Source organism: Helianthus annuus, chromosome 2 (assembly GCF_002127325.2).
Source record: "Helianthus annuus cultivar XRQ/B chromosome 2, HanXRQr2.0-SUNRISE, whole genome shotgun sequence".
NCBI lineage: Eukaryota > Viridiplantae > Streptophyta > Magnoliopsida > Asterales > Asteraceae > Helianthus > Helianthus annuus.
Genome location: NC_035434.2, coordinates 13641365 through 13656108, shown reverse-complemented (window position 1 = coordinate 13656108; position 14744 = coordinate 13641365). Strand labels below are relative to the sequence as shown.

Sequence of the window (14744 nt, the reverse complement as noted above, 5' to 3'; positions counted from 1 at the left end):
ACATACACGATTTCAACCCTTTAAGTAATTTTGAGGCCTTTGTAAAAGTGTTCAACATCTTGCTTAAAGGTCTCTTGTATTATATTCGATGTCGATTGAAGTATCAAGACTTTATAAGGTCAACAAACAACATTTACTTAGTCAATCACAACTTGGAACAACCAACTCTCTACCTCTTGGAACTTGTAACTTTAAGACATACACGATTTCAATCCTTTAAGTAATTTTGAGGCCTTTGTAAAAGTGTTCAACATCTTGCTTAAAGGTCTCTTGTATTATATTTGATATCGATTGAAGTATCAAGGCTTTATAAGGTCAACAAACAACATTTACTTAGTCAATCCATGTTTTGTTTGCTAACAACTTGAAGCAACTAACTCCTTACCCCTTTGAACTTTTGAATTTGAGACTTACTCGAGTCATTATCAATCCTTCAAGTACTTGTGAGACCTTTGTCAAAACACACATTGTAAAGGTGTTCAACATCTTGCATGTAAGTCCGCAAGTCTTATATCGATAATGATTGAAGTGTCAAAACCTTATAAGGTAAACAAAAACATCGACTTGGTCAATAGATGTTTTGTTGGCTTACAACTTGGCACAACTAACTCTTAACCTCTTGAAACTTCTAAACATTTGACTTGTTATAGAGTGTTAGTAGAAGTTCTAAAGGCTTACATTTTCAAATATATGTCTTTGTGACACATATATTATATGTTTTGAGTTAAGTTTGATTTTACTTCTTGAGGTTTGACAAATGTGGCGAGGTTCCACCTTAGTTTGCCATTGCAAACTTGTGGAAACCTTTCTAGAGGTTATCCAAGTAGTTTGAAAGAAGAAATAAGAAGAAATGTGAAGAAAAGTGAGTGCAAACTCACTTAGAACACTTGAATGTTTTTGCCTTGCTTTGAGATATTGAGAGGATTAGAGAACTTGAGAGAATATTAGGTGAGGGGAAAGTGTTTAGAAGGTGGCGAAGGCTTGTATTTATAAGTGTGGATTAGGGTTTGGGAGTTAATAAAGGTGGAAAGTGATTGGAGGAGAAAAATGTGAAATATGATTGGTTAAAGAAGGGTGGAAGGTGATTGAAGGAGAAATGAGGTGTAAAAGGGTGAAATATGATTGGCTAAAGAAGGGTGGAAGGTGATTGGAGGAGAATGATGTGGAAAACCTTTTGGTTTTGCTCACTTTTAGTCTCTTCACTTTGTAACTAGGTTATTTTATGCCGTTTTCTTGTATTTTAACTTGTTTTTAGGTACCCAAAGTGTATTTTAAGTCTTAGTTTTGCGTATAAACATGTATTTAAAGATTGATTGCGTATATAACACAAATATGAAAGGTAACACGTATATGTATAAAATGAATTTCAATTATGATCAAAGCCCCGGATTACAAGATTGAAAATGAACCACGAATACGACACGATTACAAGTTTCTAAAAATAGAAATGTGAATATAACTTTCTAAATATGGAAAGTACAGAAATGCGGAGCGTTATAACCGCTAGCCACCCGCCACCACCACCACCCTCCACCACCGAACACTGGCGCCATCGAACACCGGCGCCACTGAACACCACCGACCACCGCCACCACAACCCACCACCACCGCTACCCGCTGCCACCAACCACCGTTGCTGCCGCCCTCCGCCACCGAACATGTGCGTCACTGCCGACCACCACTATCATCCACCATTGAACATCGACACACCGCTGTCGCCACCCTCGGCCACCGACGCCATCAACTACCTCCACCACCCATAACTGCCACCCACCGCCGATTTTATTCCTTCTTCTTTTCCTAGCCTACCAAACATTACAAGGTAATGATTCATTCCATTCTCATGTGGTAACCAAACAAGACCATGGAATTAAATAATACATTTCATTCATTTGTCCATTCCATTCACTCGCCCATTACATTGTCCCATACCAAACATACCCTAAATGTCCAATTACCCACCAACTCAACCCACGAACCATAACTCATGATTGTTAATTTAGTCGACTTGATACTATGGAGTCTTTACACTAAACATAGTGAAAACAAAAGTAGGGAAGGAAATGTGGTAGTTAGCCCGCTTAGTAATCTCTTTGTACTCACCAAAGTATGTTTTCCAATTTCATCACTCCTTGCTCGATTGTATGAACACACAAGGTTCATTCAAATTGTAATAAATGTATTAGATTTGACAATAATCTCCATTAGATTGGTTTAATGATCTATTTCATCATATACTTGTCCATTTAAGTTTCAATATGTATAATCAAAATTTTGAAATTAAGATCACAATTAGTGACTGCATAATACTTTTGTTGCCCGTCTACATTATGTTTTCATGTAACTTGGCAAGTATGAATGAGGTCGGCAATGTGTTAAAAAATACGTTCAAAGTTCGTCAAAACCAATTTATGTTATATTCCATGTGAGCTAATATATTCAAACACTTATAAACACCTCTATATACATGCTAGGGTTACACACAAAACAAAAATGTACCATATATAAAATTAAGGAAGATCTATATAAAAATTCTTCTACAAAGTATCAAAAACTCAAAAACTATTTGATATTTGTTTGACAAATAAAACTTGGGAGGGCTGAACGAGCACTTTAAGACTCTCTATCATAAGAAAAAAACTCAAAAACTTGATATTTGTTTGACAAATAAAACTTGGGGGGGCTGAACGAAAAAATATAAAATATCGCCGTTGCCGGGGATCGAACCCGGGTCACCCGCGTGACAGGCGGGAATACTTACCACTATACTACAACAACAACTTATGTTCAATTTAACGAACCAAAATTTATAAACGAAGATTGACGCCGTTAAACGGAAAAGTGGTTTTCTACACGTATATCCCACTCAACACCATTTCAACTCCATAATTACATGTCGGATCTCCGTCAAAAAACCCAATTCCACCTCCACCGGTCCTCAATTTCCTAATTATTCGATCCCAAAATCCAGCAATTCATCAAATCCAGACGACATTCATCCAGTTTCTACTGTAATTTAACCTAAAAAATGGATCGTAAGCGAACAGAGAGTCCGTCATACACACGGCAGTGGAGCGGCGGTTCCAGCAGCACCGGTTCATCATCTCCGGCGATGTCACCGGCGCATCCGCAGTCAAGGTTAGGTCAACCGTCAGGCTACTCAACGATTAAGCGGACACAGAACGTCGCTGCGAAGGCTGCGGCGCAGCGGTTAGCGCAAGTTATGGCTTCTCAGACTACCGGTGATGATGATGAGGATGAGGATGATGATGACCTAGGGTTCCGGTTTGCTAAACCGACGTCGTTTGGGAGTAAGAGTAACGGTAACGGTAGCGGTAGTGCGTTGTCTGGTGTTTCGTTTGCTAGACCGAATAGATCGCCGTCGCCTGCGGTAAGTCAACAAGTCAACGTTATATGTTCTCTTCTAGTTTGACCTAATTGTTAATTAGATCAGTTTGTTGAGAGTTTAGATGTAAGGTAATTGCTAGATTCTTAATTATGCAGTGCTTGATTAAGTTATGTGGTTTAATTAGAGGTTAATGTGTTGAATTAGGGTGATCAAACTGGTTGATTTAGCATTGGATGTGCGGAATGCATGCTTGCTTACTTAACTGTAAAACTGTATGATTAAGAATTCAGATCTTATTTAGTATTAGCTATGTAGTTCAGTTAGAGCTTAATGTGGTGATTTAGGCTGAATAAACTGTTTGATTTAGAGTTGGATTTGCGGACTGCCTGCTCACTTTATCGCAAAACTGTATGATTAAGAATCCAGATGCTGATTACTTATTGTTTAATCTTAAGTCTTAACATGGTTGACTACCGGAGACCTGACCGCCTATATTAGGTAATTGTGTAATATTGTTAAAAAACGGGAATCCCGAATAAGCACATTCTCTTCCGTATATAACTATGTTTTCAAAAGCTCTAGGCACGCTCAAGGCGCACTTAAGGCGCACTTAAGGCGCATAGGCCGAGCCTGGAGTCTAGGCGCTTAAAAAGCGAGGGATTTTTTAAGCTAGGCGCATTTTAGGTGTTTTAGACGTGTTTTAGGCTGTTTTAGGTTGATTACATGCTTATTTAGGTTGGTTCTAGCCTTAGTTTTTTTTTTATTATTATTTTTTTACCAGTTTTGGCCAGAAAATGCCCTGAAGCAGCGCCTAAAAGCCTGAAAGCTCGCGCTGCGCCGTGCCTGAGCGGATAAGGGGGCTTTTGACAACATAGGTATATAATGAGCGTGCGTTGCTAGAAGAACCTTGATCTTGGTAGATATAGCTAATACCGCAGTTTGATTTTGAATATGACATAGTTAACTAACTCCATAAATTATATTATATGCTTTTTTTTGTCTGTTTTGATGTTCTAGACACTTTCTTATGATCCTATGTAGTTAGGTCGGAACTTTATGGAGCACACTCTGCCTAATCGCTCCACATCAGCAGGAAGGCCATCAGTATCTGTTCGCACAGGACAAACCATACCACCTAGCAGACCATCTTTGAGACACCCGGGCCCCATTCCACCCCCAATAGACCCCCCTGCTCGCCATCAACGTAGAGAACAGAGGTAACAAATACTTTCCTGTTTGATTAATGAATGCCACATACGGTTCTTATATAAATGATTATGATTTATGAACTGCAAGCCAGAAAGCAGTGCAGTTCCATAACCTATACGTAAATGAAAGTGAGCTTAAGAGATATTTCGTTTTATACTTGCTAAAATAATTAAGGGCGTATTTATTTATTTATTGATTGTAATTTTGTAGGTTTACACCAGACAGTGGACGCGGCAAAGATATGGGAGATCAACATGAGGCATCTGCACTTCGCGATGAAGTATGAATGTCTTTTCAAAATTATAAAATGAATTTGTTATTGATTGTTATGATAATTAATGGACATATTGTCATATTGATCAGGATGTAAGTGTTAAGCTTACATTCACACGAATTTTACAAGTGTTAGCTGATTTAAATTGACACTTAATTGCAGCTTGACATGTTACAAGAAGAGCATGACATTGTTATAGATAAGGTGAGCCCATCTATCTGATTTATTTATTGGTTATATCATATACATATAGGTAACTGTGTGACAAATTAGTTATATTTCTATTTCAGCTTCGCCATGTAGAAGAAAAACGTGAAGAAGCAGAGGCCCGGGCCCGGGAGTTGGAGAAACAGGTATACACTCAACGTTATTCACATGCTGTATAAGTTGGGTCTTTAACAATTTTGATTATACACATAATTATGTTCATCTACAAAACTTGTATCATTTAGGTCGCTTCTCTAGGAGAAGGAGTATCTTTAGAGGCCAAATTGCTGAGCAGGTAATAAAATTTGATTTGCGAGCATGTCATCATTTTTTTATACATCATTTAGAACATGATACAATATATGTTTCCACAGGAAAGAGGCAGCAATACGTCAAAGAGAGGTAAGTTAAATACAAATTTGGTAGTTAAATACAAATCAGTGATCATGTATAGATGGGCCACCGATGTATTCAAAAGTTTTCACTTAGGTAACCCAAGTATAAAACTACTTTAGAGGCCACCCATGTATCAATTTCTAGCCCAGCAAGATATTTGTTGGAAGATTGTAGTATTACAAAATGCCCATAGTTTACCTGAGTTGTAAATTGACAAAAGTACCCCTGAATCTTTTCAAAATATGTTCTGAAAATCTATCTTGAGTTGATTTGTTTGAGTAAATTGAGACTTGAGGGATATATTTGTCATTATACAGTTTTTTAGGCAAGATCTTGTGGCCTAAATTGGGATCAATGAAACCAAATCGATACATGGGTGGCCTTTAATTTAGGGGTATTCAGTGTTCGATTCGGATTCGAAATTCGACTCAGTTTGAATTCGATTATCAAGCTTCGAATTTGGTTTTGAAATATTCGAGTTTGATTCGATTCGAATTCAAGTCAAGTAATCGAATCCGAATCACATACGAATTTATGATTCTCAATTCCGTTCGATTCGAATTACAATTATACATATTTATCTTTTTATATTTATATATACATGAATATTATATATACGCACACATATAGATAAAACCTTCTAAATTTGGGTCTATCTATAAAAGCCCTTATAATTAGTTTTAAAAATTAAAGTAATACAATTCATTATTTAGGGAATTTGAACTAACTCAAATTTATTTGAATTGAGTTACAAAATGAATAGAATTGAATTTAAAATTGGGCATAAAATTCGAATACGAATACGAATTCGAATCGAATGAATCATATCTGGATCGAATTTGAATCGAATACGAATTCAGGTAAAAATTCGATTCGAATAATTCGAAAGTTTGTTATTCGATTCGTTGAACTCCTCTACTTTAATTGTTTTAATAGTTGGGTGGCCCTAGTAAAAGCTTTTGGATAGTTGGGTTCCTAGTATAGAGCATCCCTACGAATTAGCTTTGAGATTTCTTTTTCTGTTTACTCATGAATACTTGTTCTGCAATCTGCAATATAATTTGTTCCAGGCAGCTCTAAAAGCTGCACAACAGACGAAAGATGGAAGAAATGTAGAAGTTTCTAACCTTCGTGCAGAACTTGAGGTAAATACATGTTAGTTATCGACTTACCAGAATATTTCTTTTTCTTGGATATGTTAATTGTTTTTTTAGTGCTGATTAGTTTCTCCATTTTTTTTTTGTCTTTTTTGAATTAGAAATTTAAAGTTGAGACCGAGGGTGCCATGGAACAGCTGAAGGAAGCTGAATCTGAAGCAAAAGCTCTCCGCACGATGACACAAAGAATGGTTTTGACTCATGAAGAGATGGTAGGGTTCATATTTTTTACTTCTAATAGCAAGTTTTTAGGATTTTTTTGGATATATACATGTGTATATTGTCAATTTTTAATTATACACGTGTATATTGTCAAATTTTAAATTATACATGTGTATAACATGAAACATATATGCACGATACTTATTTTTCAACTTTAAACATGTATTTTAAACATATGTACACTAGAAAAAAACATCTTTAGAACCATAATCTTCCTTTATATACATATATATGTACAATCATTTATACACATTTGTACATATATGTACATTATCAAACATATATGTACAATACTTTATGTTTCAATTTTAAACACATATATACATATATGTATAGTTAAAGACTGGCAATATACACATGTGTATATATCAACTACACATATGTGTATATAACTAAAAAAACAAAAAATAAAAATAAAAAAAAAAACTGACAGAAAAAACTTCGATTTTTTCCCAAAAAGAAATATTTTGCATTTTTGCTTGGGAAAAATGTGTGGTCTAGAATGCTTCTCGCGCTTCTCAATTAACCTAGTGCTTCTCACATGATCCTGACCCTATATGTATATATATGATAAATGCTTTAATTACTGTTACAAAAACATAACCAACTGGAGTAGCCCAGTTGGCCACCGACACCCACCTCTTCCCAGAGGTACCGGGTTCGAGTATTGGGAGTGGCATATGTCGCCCAGGGTAAGAACTCGGCATGGGGAAGTCACTGCGGAGCTAGCTTGGTCGGGTAGCGGCTCCCGGAGTGAGATCACTCCGGCGGTTGGGAGGACCGTGCATTATCCCCCCCCTACTGTTACAAAAACATAGTCGTTAAAATGGTATTTGAAATCATTGGATAAAACAAATTAGGGGGTTGTACACAATAAATACAGACTTTGGACAAGATTCAAGTTTCAACTCGCTTGACCCATTCTAACTATTTGACAATTTTCTATTATTAATTTTTAATAATTGTTCTTTTCCTTGTTTTTTATTTCTTTTAGGAGGAGGTAGTTCTAAAGAGGTGTTGGCTTTCTCGTTATTGGGGTTTAGCTGTACAATACGGTAATCTTCTTGCCACATGTCATGCCGAATACTAGAAATTGAATTTCATGTTATTTAATTACATCTGAGTACCTCATGCTTGTTATGATATTTTGTATTCCTTTGGTCTTTTAGGTATTTGTGCTGACATAGCGGGGTCAAAGCATGAACATTGGTCATCATTTGCACCCCTGCCATTTGAAGTTGTCATTTCGGCTGGTCAAAAGGCGAAGGAGGAGTCTTGGCATGGTGGCAAGTTCACTAACTCTTTAACATTTATGGGCTGATTGCCGCAGTTCATATAAGCAGGCTAGAGGTGGCAAGATGGGCGGGGGTTAGGTTACGGGTCAAAACATGTTTGGGTTGATAATGGGTCATCTTTAATACGGTTCCGGTTGACCCACAAACACTTTTTACCCATGTTTTTTCAAATATTTAGGCATAGTGTATGCATAGGCACCCAAATATGCAAAAGTTTTCACTAAGGCCACTCAAATTATTTGGCAAAATATTAGAATTTCAAAATTCTAAAATATTCAAGTAAGTTTTTTTTTTTCTAGAATCGGCATAAACTAAACCAAACTGACGTTAGTCGAGCCGATCCCAAGCTCAATTAACTTATGAGAGCTCGGCTCGTTGGTAGTTTCTCAAGCTCGAGATCGGATCGAGCTCGGCTCGTTTATTATCTAATAATTTATATATTAAATAAAAATAATATAAATAATAGACTCGTTTAGGCTCACGAGCTCGATAAGTGAGGCTCGGGCTCCTTTACTAAACAAGCTTATTTTTAGGTTCAGGCTCCCGGCTCGTCAACAAGTTTAAATAAGCTTGTCTCGTTTATTAGACAACTTTAAATAAGGGGTAAACGTTATTAAATATTAACAAAAACTAATATTACACTAAGGTAAGATCAGGCTTGACGAGCCTGGCGAGCTTCACCTGGCAGGCTCGAGCTTGGGCTCGGTAAATAAACGAACTTTATTTTAGGCTCAAGCTCAGCTCGTGCTCGATAAAGCTCGGCTTTTTCCGATCTTTTTCTCGAGCCGATCTCGAGCAGCTCGCGAGCCGCTTGACTCGTTTGCACTCCTATTGGGTAGCATCTAAAACTTTTGAATACTTGGGTGGGCCACATGTATCCCTAATCCCAAATAAGTTGTCTTTAATTATGATTGCAAAACTTATATTGTTAGATAATAATCTCAGTTCTTGAATAAAACAGTTTAAGAGGTAGGATACATTAAAAATATAATTGAGATTATTTTCTACCCGTTTGACCCATTACCCTTTTTGTCAAAATATTTATTTTTACTCGTTTGAGATAAAACCCAACCCAAATGGGTTGAAATTGCCACCTCTAGATTATTAGCTGCAATATCTTCTAACATGTTATCATGTGTGGAAGCAGGTGACGATGATTCCAACAGGAAAAAAAATGTTCGGGATATTAACGACTTAACGGGGGAAGGAAATATTGAGAGTATGCTTTCAGTTGAGATGGGTTTGAGGGAAATGGCATCCTTGAAGGTCTATACAAATTACAGAACTCTGTTTTTGGGACTGATAATTGTTGGTTAAATATATGTTAAATTCATTTAATTCTCATAATGTGTTTTATGTTTGCATTTAAAGGTAGAAGATGCTGTTGTGCTGGCAATGGCCCAACAACGTCGTCCAAATTTAGTACGCCAATCTATCCCTGGTACGGCCCAATTTAAAATGTAATTTAGTATTTGTTAACTATTATATTTTTTTTATAAATTATTTATCAGCTAAATGTTGTAAAACATGTCTCTCTACAAATTTCGAATAATTATATTTTGCTAATGTTTTATGACAAACAAGGTTTAAAAAGGCGGAAACGGGCCTCGAGGCGTCTTCCCTTAGCCTCGAGGCAGGCCTAGGCGTAAGCCTCGAAACATTATTAGAAAAATACTTGGTTTAAAAAAGCGCGAAGCGCTCCGAAGCGTTTTGGTTCCAAAAGCTTTAAGCGAAGCTTCAAGCGCGAAGCGAGAGCTTCACGTATACGAAGCGCTCCATATTATATATAATTATATATAATGTTAATTTTATATATATGTATAAAAAATAGCTATCCATATTATATATATGTATTTTATAATGTTAATTTTGTACTTTTATGCATAAATTAAAAAGTTTAAGGACCAAATGTAACTACTGAAGATAGAGGGGGTTAAATGTTTAAATAGACAAACTATCTTTACACTTTTTAAGTAAAAAGTTAGAAGTTTTAGGGACTGAATGTAAACTAATGAAAGATAGAGGGGTTAAATGTTTAAAAACCTTAACTTATAAAAACCCTAAAAACCTAAAAGACATATACGCAGCCGTCAGCATCTCTCTTCTTCTTCTTCCCCCGTCTTCCTGGTTTCCGGCTGAAAGCAACTCCGTCGCCGGAATTTGTCGCTTAAAAAATGGCCCAAATAGTGATCTGATTGGCTGGAGCGTCGCTTCACAGCTTCAACGCTTCACCGCTTAAAGCTCGCTTCAGCTCGCTTCAGCTCGCTTCATGTAATGCAGCGCTTCAGAGCCAAAAAAGCGTTTTTCCGATCGCTTCATCGCTTCATCGCCTCAAGCGTGCTTCAAGCGCGCTTTTTTAAACCAAGGAAAAATATATATATAAATATCTCATAAAAATCACAAATTAATATAAAACAAACATCATGAATATTATAAAACCTAATTTAGTAATAAAACAGACATCATAAATAGTTCAACAAGCAAGGTTTAACATAAATCAAACATCATAAAAAAGTTCAACAACCAAATTTAGTAATGTTATATTGTTATGACTTTTAAATATCATAGAACTCGTTTTCCTCCGCATCATCGTCCTCAATGTTTTCATCTGGCATATTTAGATTGTCATCGTCATCCCCACTCAGGTTGGCTATCCACTCATCATCCGACAAAACCTCATCAACAACTCGGGTTGGCTATTCTGTGTATTGTATTAGCGAATAGGTTTGAAAAGAGAACCTAATCGATTTTTTTTTAAATACAACCAAAAGGGACATCTTAACTTACTGTTAAGATGTTTGAGAAATGTTAACTTTTGTTTTAACGACTATAATAATATTTTTTGTATACTATTTTTAAAAATATTTGTCCTCTCTTGAATCATCATCATCATCATACTCAGTAGAGTCTGAGGAGGGTAAGATGTAGACAACCTTACCTCTACCCCGTAGGAATACAGAGGCTGCTTCCAGTGAGACCCCCGGCTCGAATAATTATCTTTTTTGTCCACAATTGGGTTGGCCCACCAATTAAGCCCAATAAACACTAAATAGAGAGGCTTATTTGTCCTCTCTTGAATAATTATCTTTTTCCTCTTATTATTATTTAAAAGGAGAAAGGTAGGTGAAATCTTTTAAAATAAAGTAAAACCAAGGAAACAAGTAACTTAGTTTTCCACTAAACATACAGTTTTTATAAAACCGATTATTGAAATTGATCTTTAATAATAATATGATAAACAAAATAAAAATGAATAATCTATACGCTAGGAGCTAGTAAATGTGACATGATATAACACACTTCCAAAGCTTGTACCTCTTCTTCTTTTGTATTCATCAACTAACTGATCATAGTGTCGCCAAAATGTTGACCATCTCAAATTTTCTTGCAGATCCAAAATCCCCGGGTGATACAAAGTTCGTGGAGGGATTCGGTAATGATTTTACTTTGCTTTGTCAGTTTTAGTATGATCTTGGTTTTTATGTAATTTCCACATGATCGCAACTCGCAAGTCGCAACACAATGGTTCAGTTTTCAACTGCATAGTTTATCTGCAATTTCATTATATGAATAATAATTTAGTTCATGTTTTGACTAACTTTAACCATCCCGCTCTATTGTAGAGTTGAGTCGTGAGGAGGCTGAAGACGTTTCCTTTAAACAGGTTTTGTTCTTGTTTATCGTCCCATTTTTATCACCCCCAACACACACACACATAAAATAAACATAAATTGAAGAGTAAAATGCTACTTTTGTCCCTGAGGTTTGGCCAGTTTTGCGACTTTCGCCCAAAGGTTTGTTTTCCGCATCTGGATCCAAAAGGTTTGAAATCTTGCCATTTTCATCTGGCTCGTTAACTCCATCCATTTTTCTCCGTTAAGTCGGGGGTATTTCCGTCTTTTTTGTTAACTTAAAGGGCAATTCGGTCTTTTTCAAGGGTATTCAGTCTTTTTACATAAAGTAAAAATACCGAATTACCCTTTAAGTTAGCAAAAAAAAATACGGAAATGCCACTTAACGGAGAAAAATGGTTGGAGTTAACAAGCCAGATGAAAATGGCAAGATTTCAAAGCTTTTGGATCCTAATGCGGAAAAAACAAACATTTGGATGAAAGTCGCAAAACTAGCCAAACCTCAGGGATGAAAATGGCATTTTACTCTACAATAACTAATAAAGAAGAAGACCTTACACAAACACAGAACATAAATATATTGGTGGCATTAATCAACACAGTCCTTTATATGCTTATCAGTCGGCCATATTATGAATGATGTCAAATCGTCAATCAGGGACTGTGAGATGTTTTTAGTAAAGGTTTTGTCGTTAGTAGGTGAAAAGTCGAACAAAGTGTATTCGAATACATACTGTCTCTTATTATGACTTTATGACAAGGCACTAGGTTATTATTTGAATTACATAGTTTTTAATGATACGTAACTCATTAATAGTTTATAAAAGTTTTAAAAATGGTTTAACATTTTATTTTGGTTACCCTATGTATTGACGAAGTATTCAATCCCCCGTTGAGACTAATAATTGTATTGTTGTGCAGGCTTGGCTTACATATTTTTGGAGAAGAGCGAAGGTTCATGGTGTAGAAGAGGATATCGCTGAAGATCGATTGCACTTTTGGATAAGCCGTACTGCAACATCTCCCACTTCTCATGATGCTGTTGACGGTATTTTTTCTAATTTTCCATGAAATAATTAGACCGCAAAAAGAGTCGGATATGATTATTCCTTTTTACTATATTTTCTACACGATTCATGACTTGAGAATATGCTCAACAATGTTTTATATAAAAATATGCCCAAAAATATTTGTGGGTCCATCAATCCGCCCCGGAGTCACTTTTAACTTTTTTATTTAATTTATAATAATCTGTACTTTTTTTGGGTTTCGCGCAGTTCAACGAGGGTTAACAGAATTGAGGAAGTTAGGGATAGAACAACAGCTCTGGGAAGCGTCTCGTAAGGAAACCGATCACTCGGCTTCATTGCCAGTCGAAAATTCCAAAGATTCTGCAGAGGACGATACCTTGTGATTCCGGTGTCTAGTTTGATTTCATTTTATTTTGTTATATTTTTTCAAAAGAAAAAAATTTAAAAAAAAAGTAAATTTTGCTGTTTGGTGTTGATATGTGAAGTATAAATTTGTGGCTTGCTCAAACAAAAAAGTATATTTAATTTCAATAAGTAATTAATGGGTTTTATTCATGGGTTTTATTAATGGGTTTTATTCATCACTATAATCTCCCAACATTCTTCAGTATATTCAGTTGCTACCCTTAATGCTTCCTTTATTTTACGTTGCTACCAGAGGTCTTATTGTTAGGGCCTAGGGGTCCTCCTTAAGAGGCATCCGCGACACAGTTGGCTGTTTGAGTACTAGCCATTCCGTTTCGATTATTTATTATTTTTTTGAACAGTTCTGTTTTGCTTACATATATGGGCCACTGGTTTCCTTCTACCATGTACTCATAAGGGGAGTTGTCAATGGCCTCGACTCTCGACTAGCGGTAAGCTAGAAACACAAGTGCTTTTACCAAATGATGAGATGCATGAGTAGTCTCAAAGCATTTGAGCGAAAGATAAGTGGATATGATTTTCAAAATTTTGACTAGTAATACGATTTTATTTTTGGAGCGGCAACTTCGTTCAACAAGCTAGCAAGGTGCTAGAAAAAAAAAACATACAACCCAATGATTACAATGGGAAACCAAACCAATACGTCCAAGTTATGTTCTTTAACTAGGGATCTGATTCTAATCTAAAGGGTACCAACACGCCTTTATATCCTCCATGGTTTTGGAAATAGAACCTGCCTTATTATTAAAAATGAGGTCGTTTCTTGCCTTCCATGTACACCTCCATGGTTTTGGAAATATTACCTGCCTTATTATTAAAAATGAGGTCACTTCTTGCCTTCCATGTACACCAACACGTCGTTAGTTCGATGTTTTAATAATGAATGGATTTTAAATGCAATATGTATTGTATGAATTATAAAGTGAATGTAAAGGTCTTACAAGTTGGTAATCAGAGCCTCGTTAAGACAAAGTGTGTTCGGTTCAAAGCTTGATCAAGACATCGGCTAAGAGTTACTTATGAGTCTAGATTTATAGATTTAAATGATGTAAAATATGTGAAAAGTGTATGGGAGGAGTGTATTATTACACTCAAACCCGTACTAAGTAAGAAAGGTAAGGCAAGTTATATACTTGACCAAACCGAAAAAGAAAACACATTACTTGTGATTAAGTATGTGTGGTATAAATTTTCATGTAACGAGATGGAAATGAGTTAAACAGTTATTGATTAACTATTATAAACATTTCAGCTAAAGGAATGTCCGGTGCAACCGGAGGTGATGTAGCATCTCACTTAACTGAAGAGATGAAAGCTAAAATTTCCGAGGAAGTCGGAAAGGCCTTAGAAGCTAGTCTACTGCAGTTTATCGATAGACTACAAACCACACTCTTATCAGTAATAGATGATAAGATGAACGAAATGAAAGAAAGAGATACGGGTAAATCGAAAGCGTGTCCATATAATAAATTTATGGCATGCAAACTATAACAACCCTCGAAAAACACCCTAAAAATGCTCCTAATATATTCCGTATACAAGAAAC

At 36.0% G+C, this 14744-nt stretch overlaps 2 protein-coding genes across 2 annotated transcripts; both read left to right on the top strand.

The window, feature by feature from the left end:
* Positions 1 to 1484: 1484 nt before the first annotated feature.
* Positions 1485 to 1763, top strand: LOC110886176 (velvet complex subunit 2-like). The gene has a single exon (XM_022133940.1). The coding sequence runs from the start codon at positions 1485 to 1487 to the stop codon at positions 1761 to 1763; it is 279 nt and encodes a 92-aa protein (XP_021989632.1).
* Positions 1764 to 2876: 1113 nt separating this feature from the next.
* LOC110911057 (coiled-coil domain-containing protein SCD2) lies at positions 2877 to 13340 on the top strand. The gene is made up of 17 exons (XM_022155625.2): positions 2877 to 3391; positions 4391 to 4566; positions 4769 to 4838; positions 4995 to 5036; positions 5123 to 5185; positions 5285 to 5334; positions 5414 to 5441; positions 6506 to 6580; positions 6694 to 6804; positions 7809 to 7869; positions 7984 to 8100; positions 9257 to 9375; positions 9481 to 9550; positions 11501 to 11542; positions 11733 to 11773; positions 12663 to 12789; positions 13019 to 13340. Exons 1-17 carry the CDS (start codon positions 3029 to 3031, stop codon positions 13153 to 13155), a joined length of 1692 nt encoding a protein of 563 aa, XP_022011317.1. The 5' UTR covers positions 2877 to 3028; the 3' UTR covers positions 13156 to 13340.
* The last annotated feature ends 1404 nt before the right edge of the window (positions 13341 to 14744 follow it).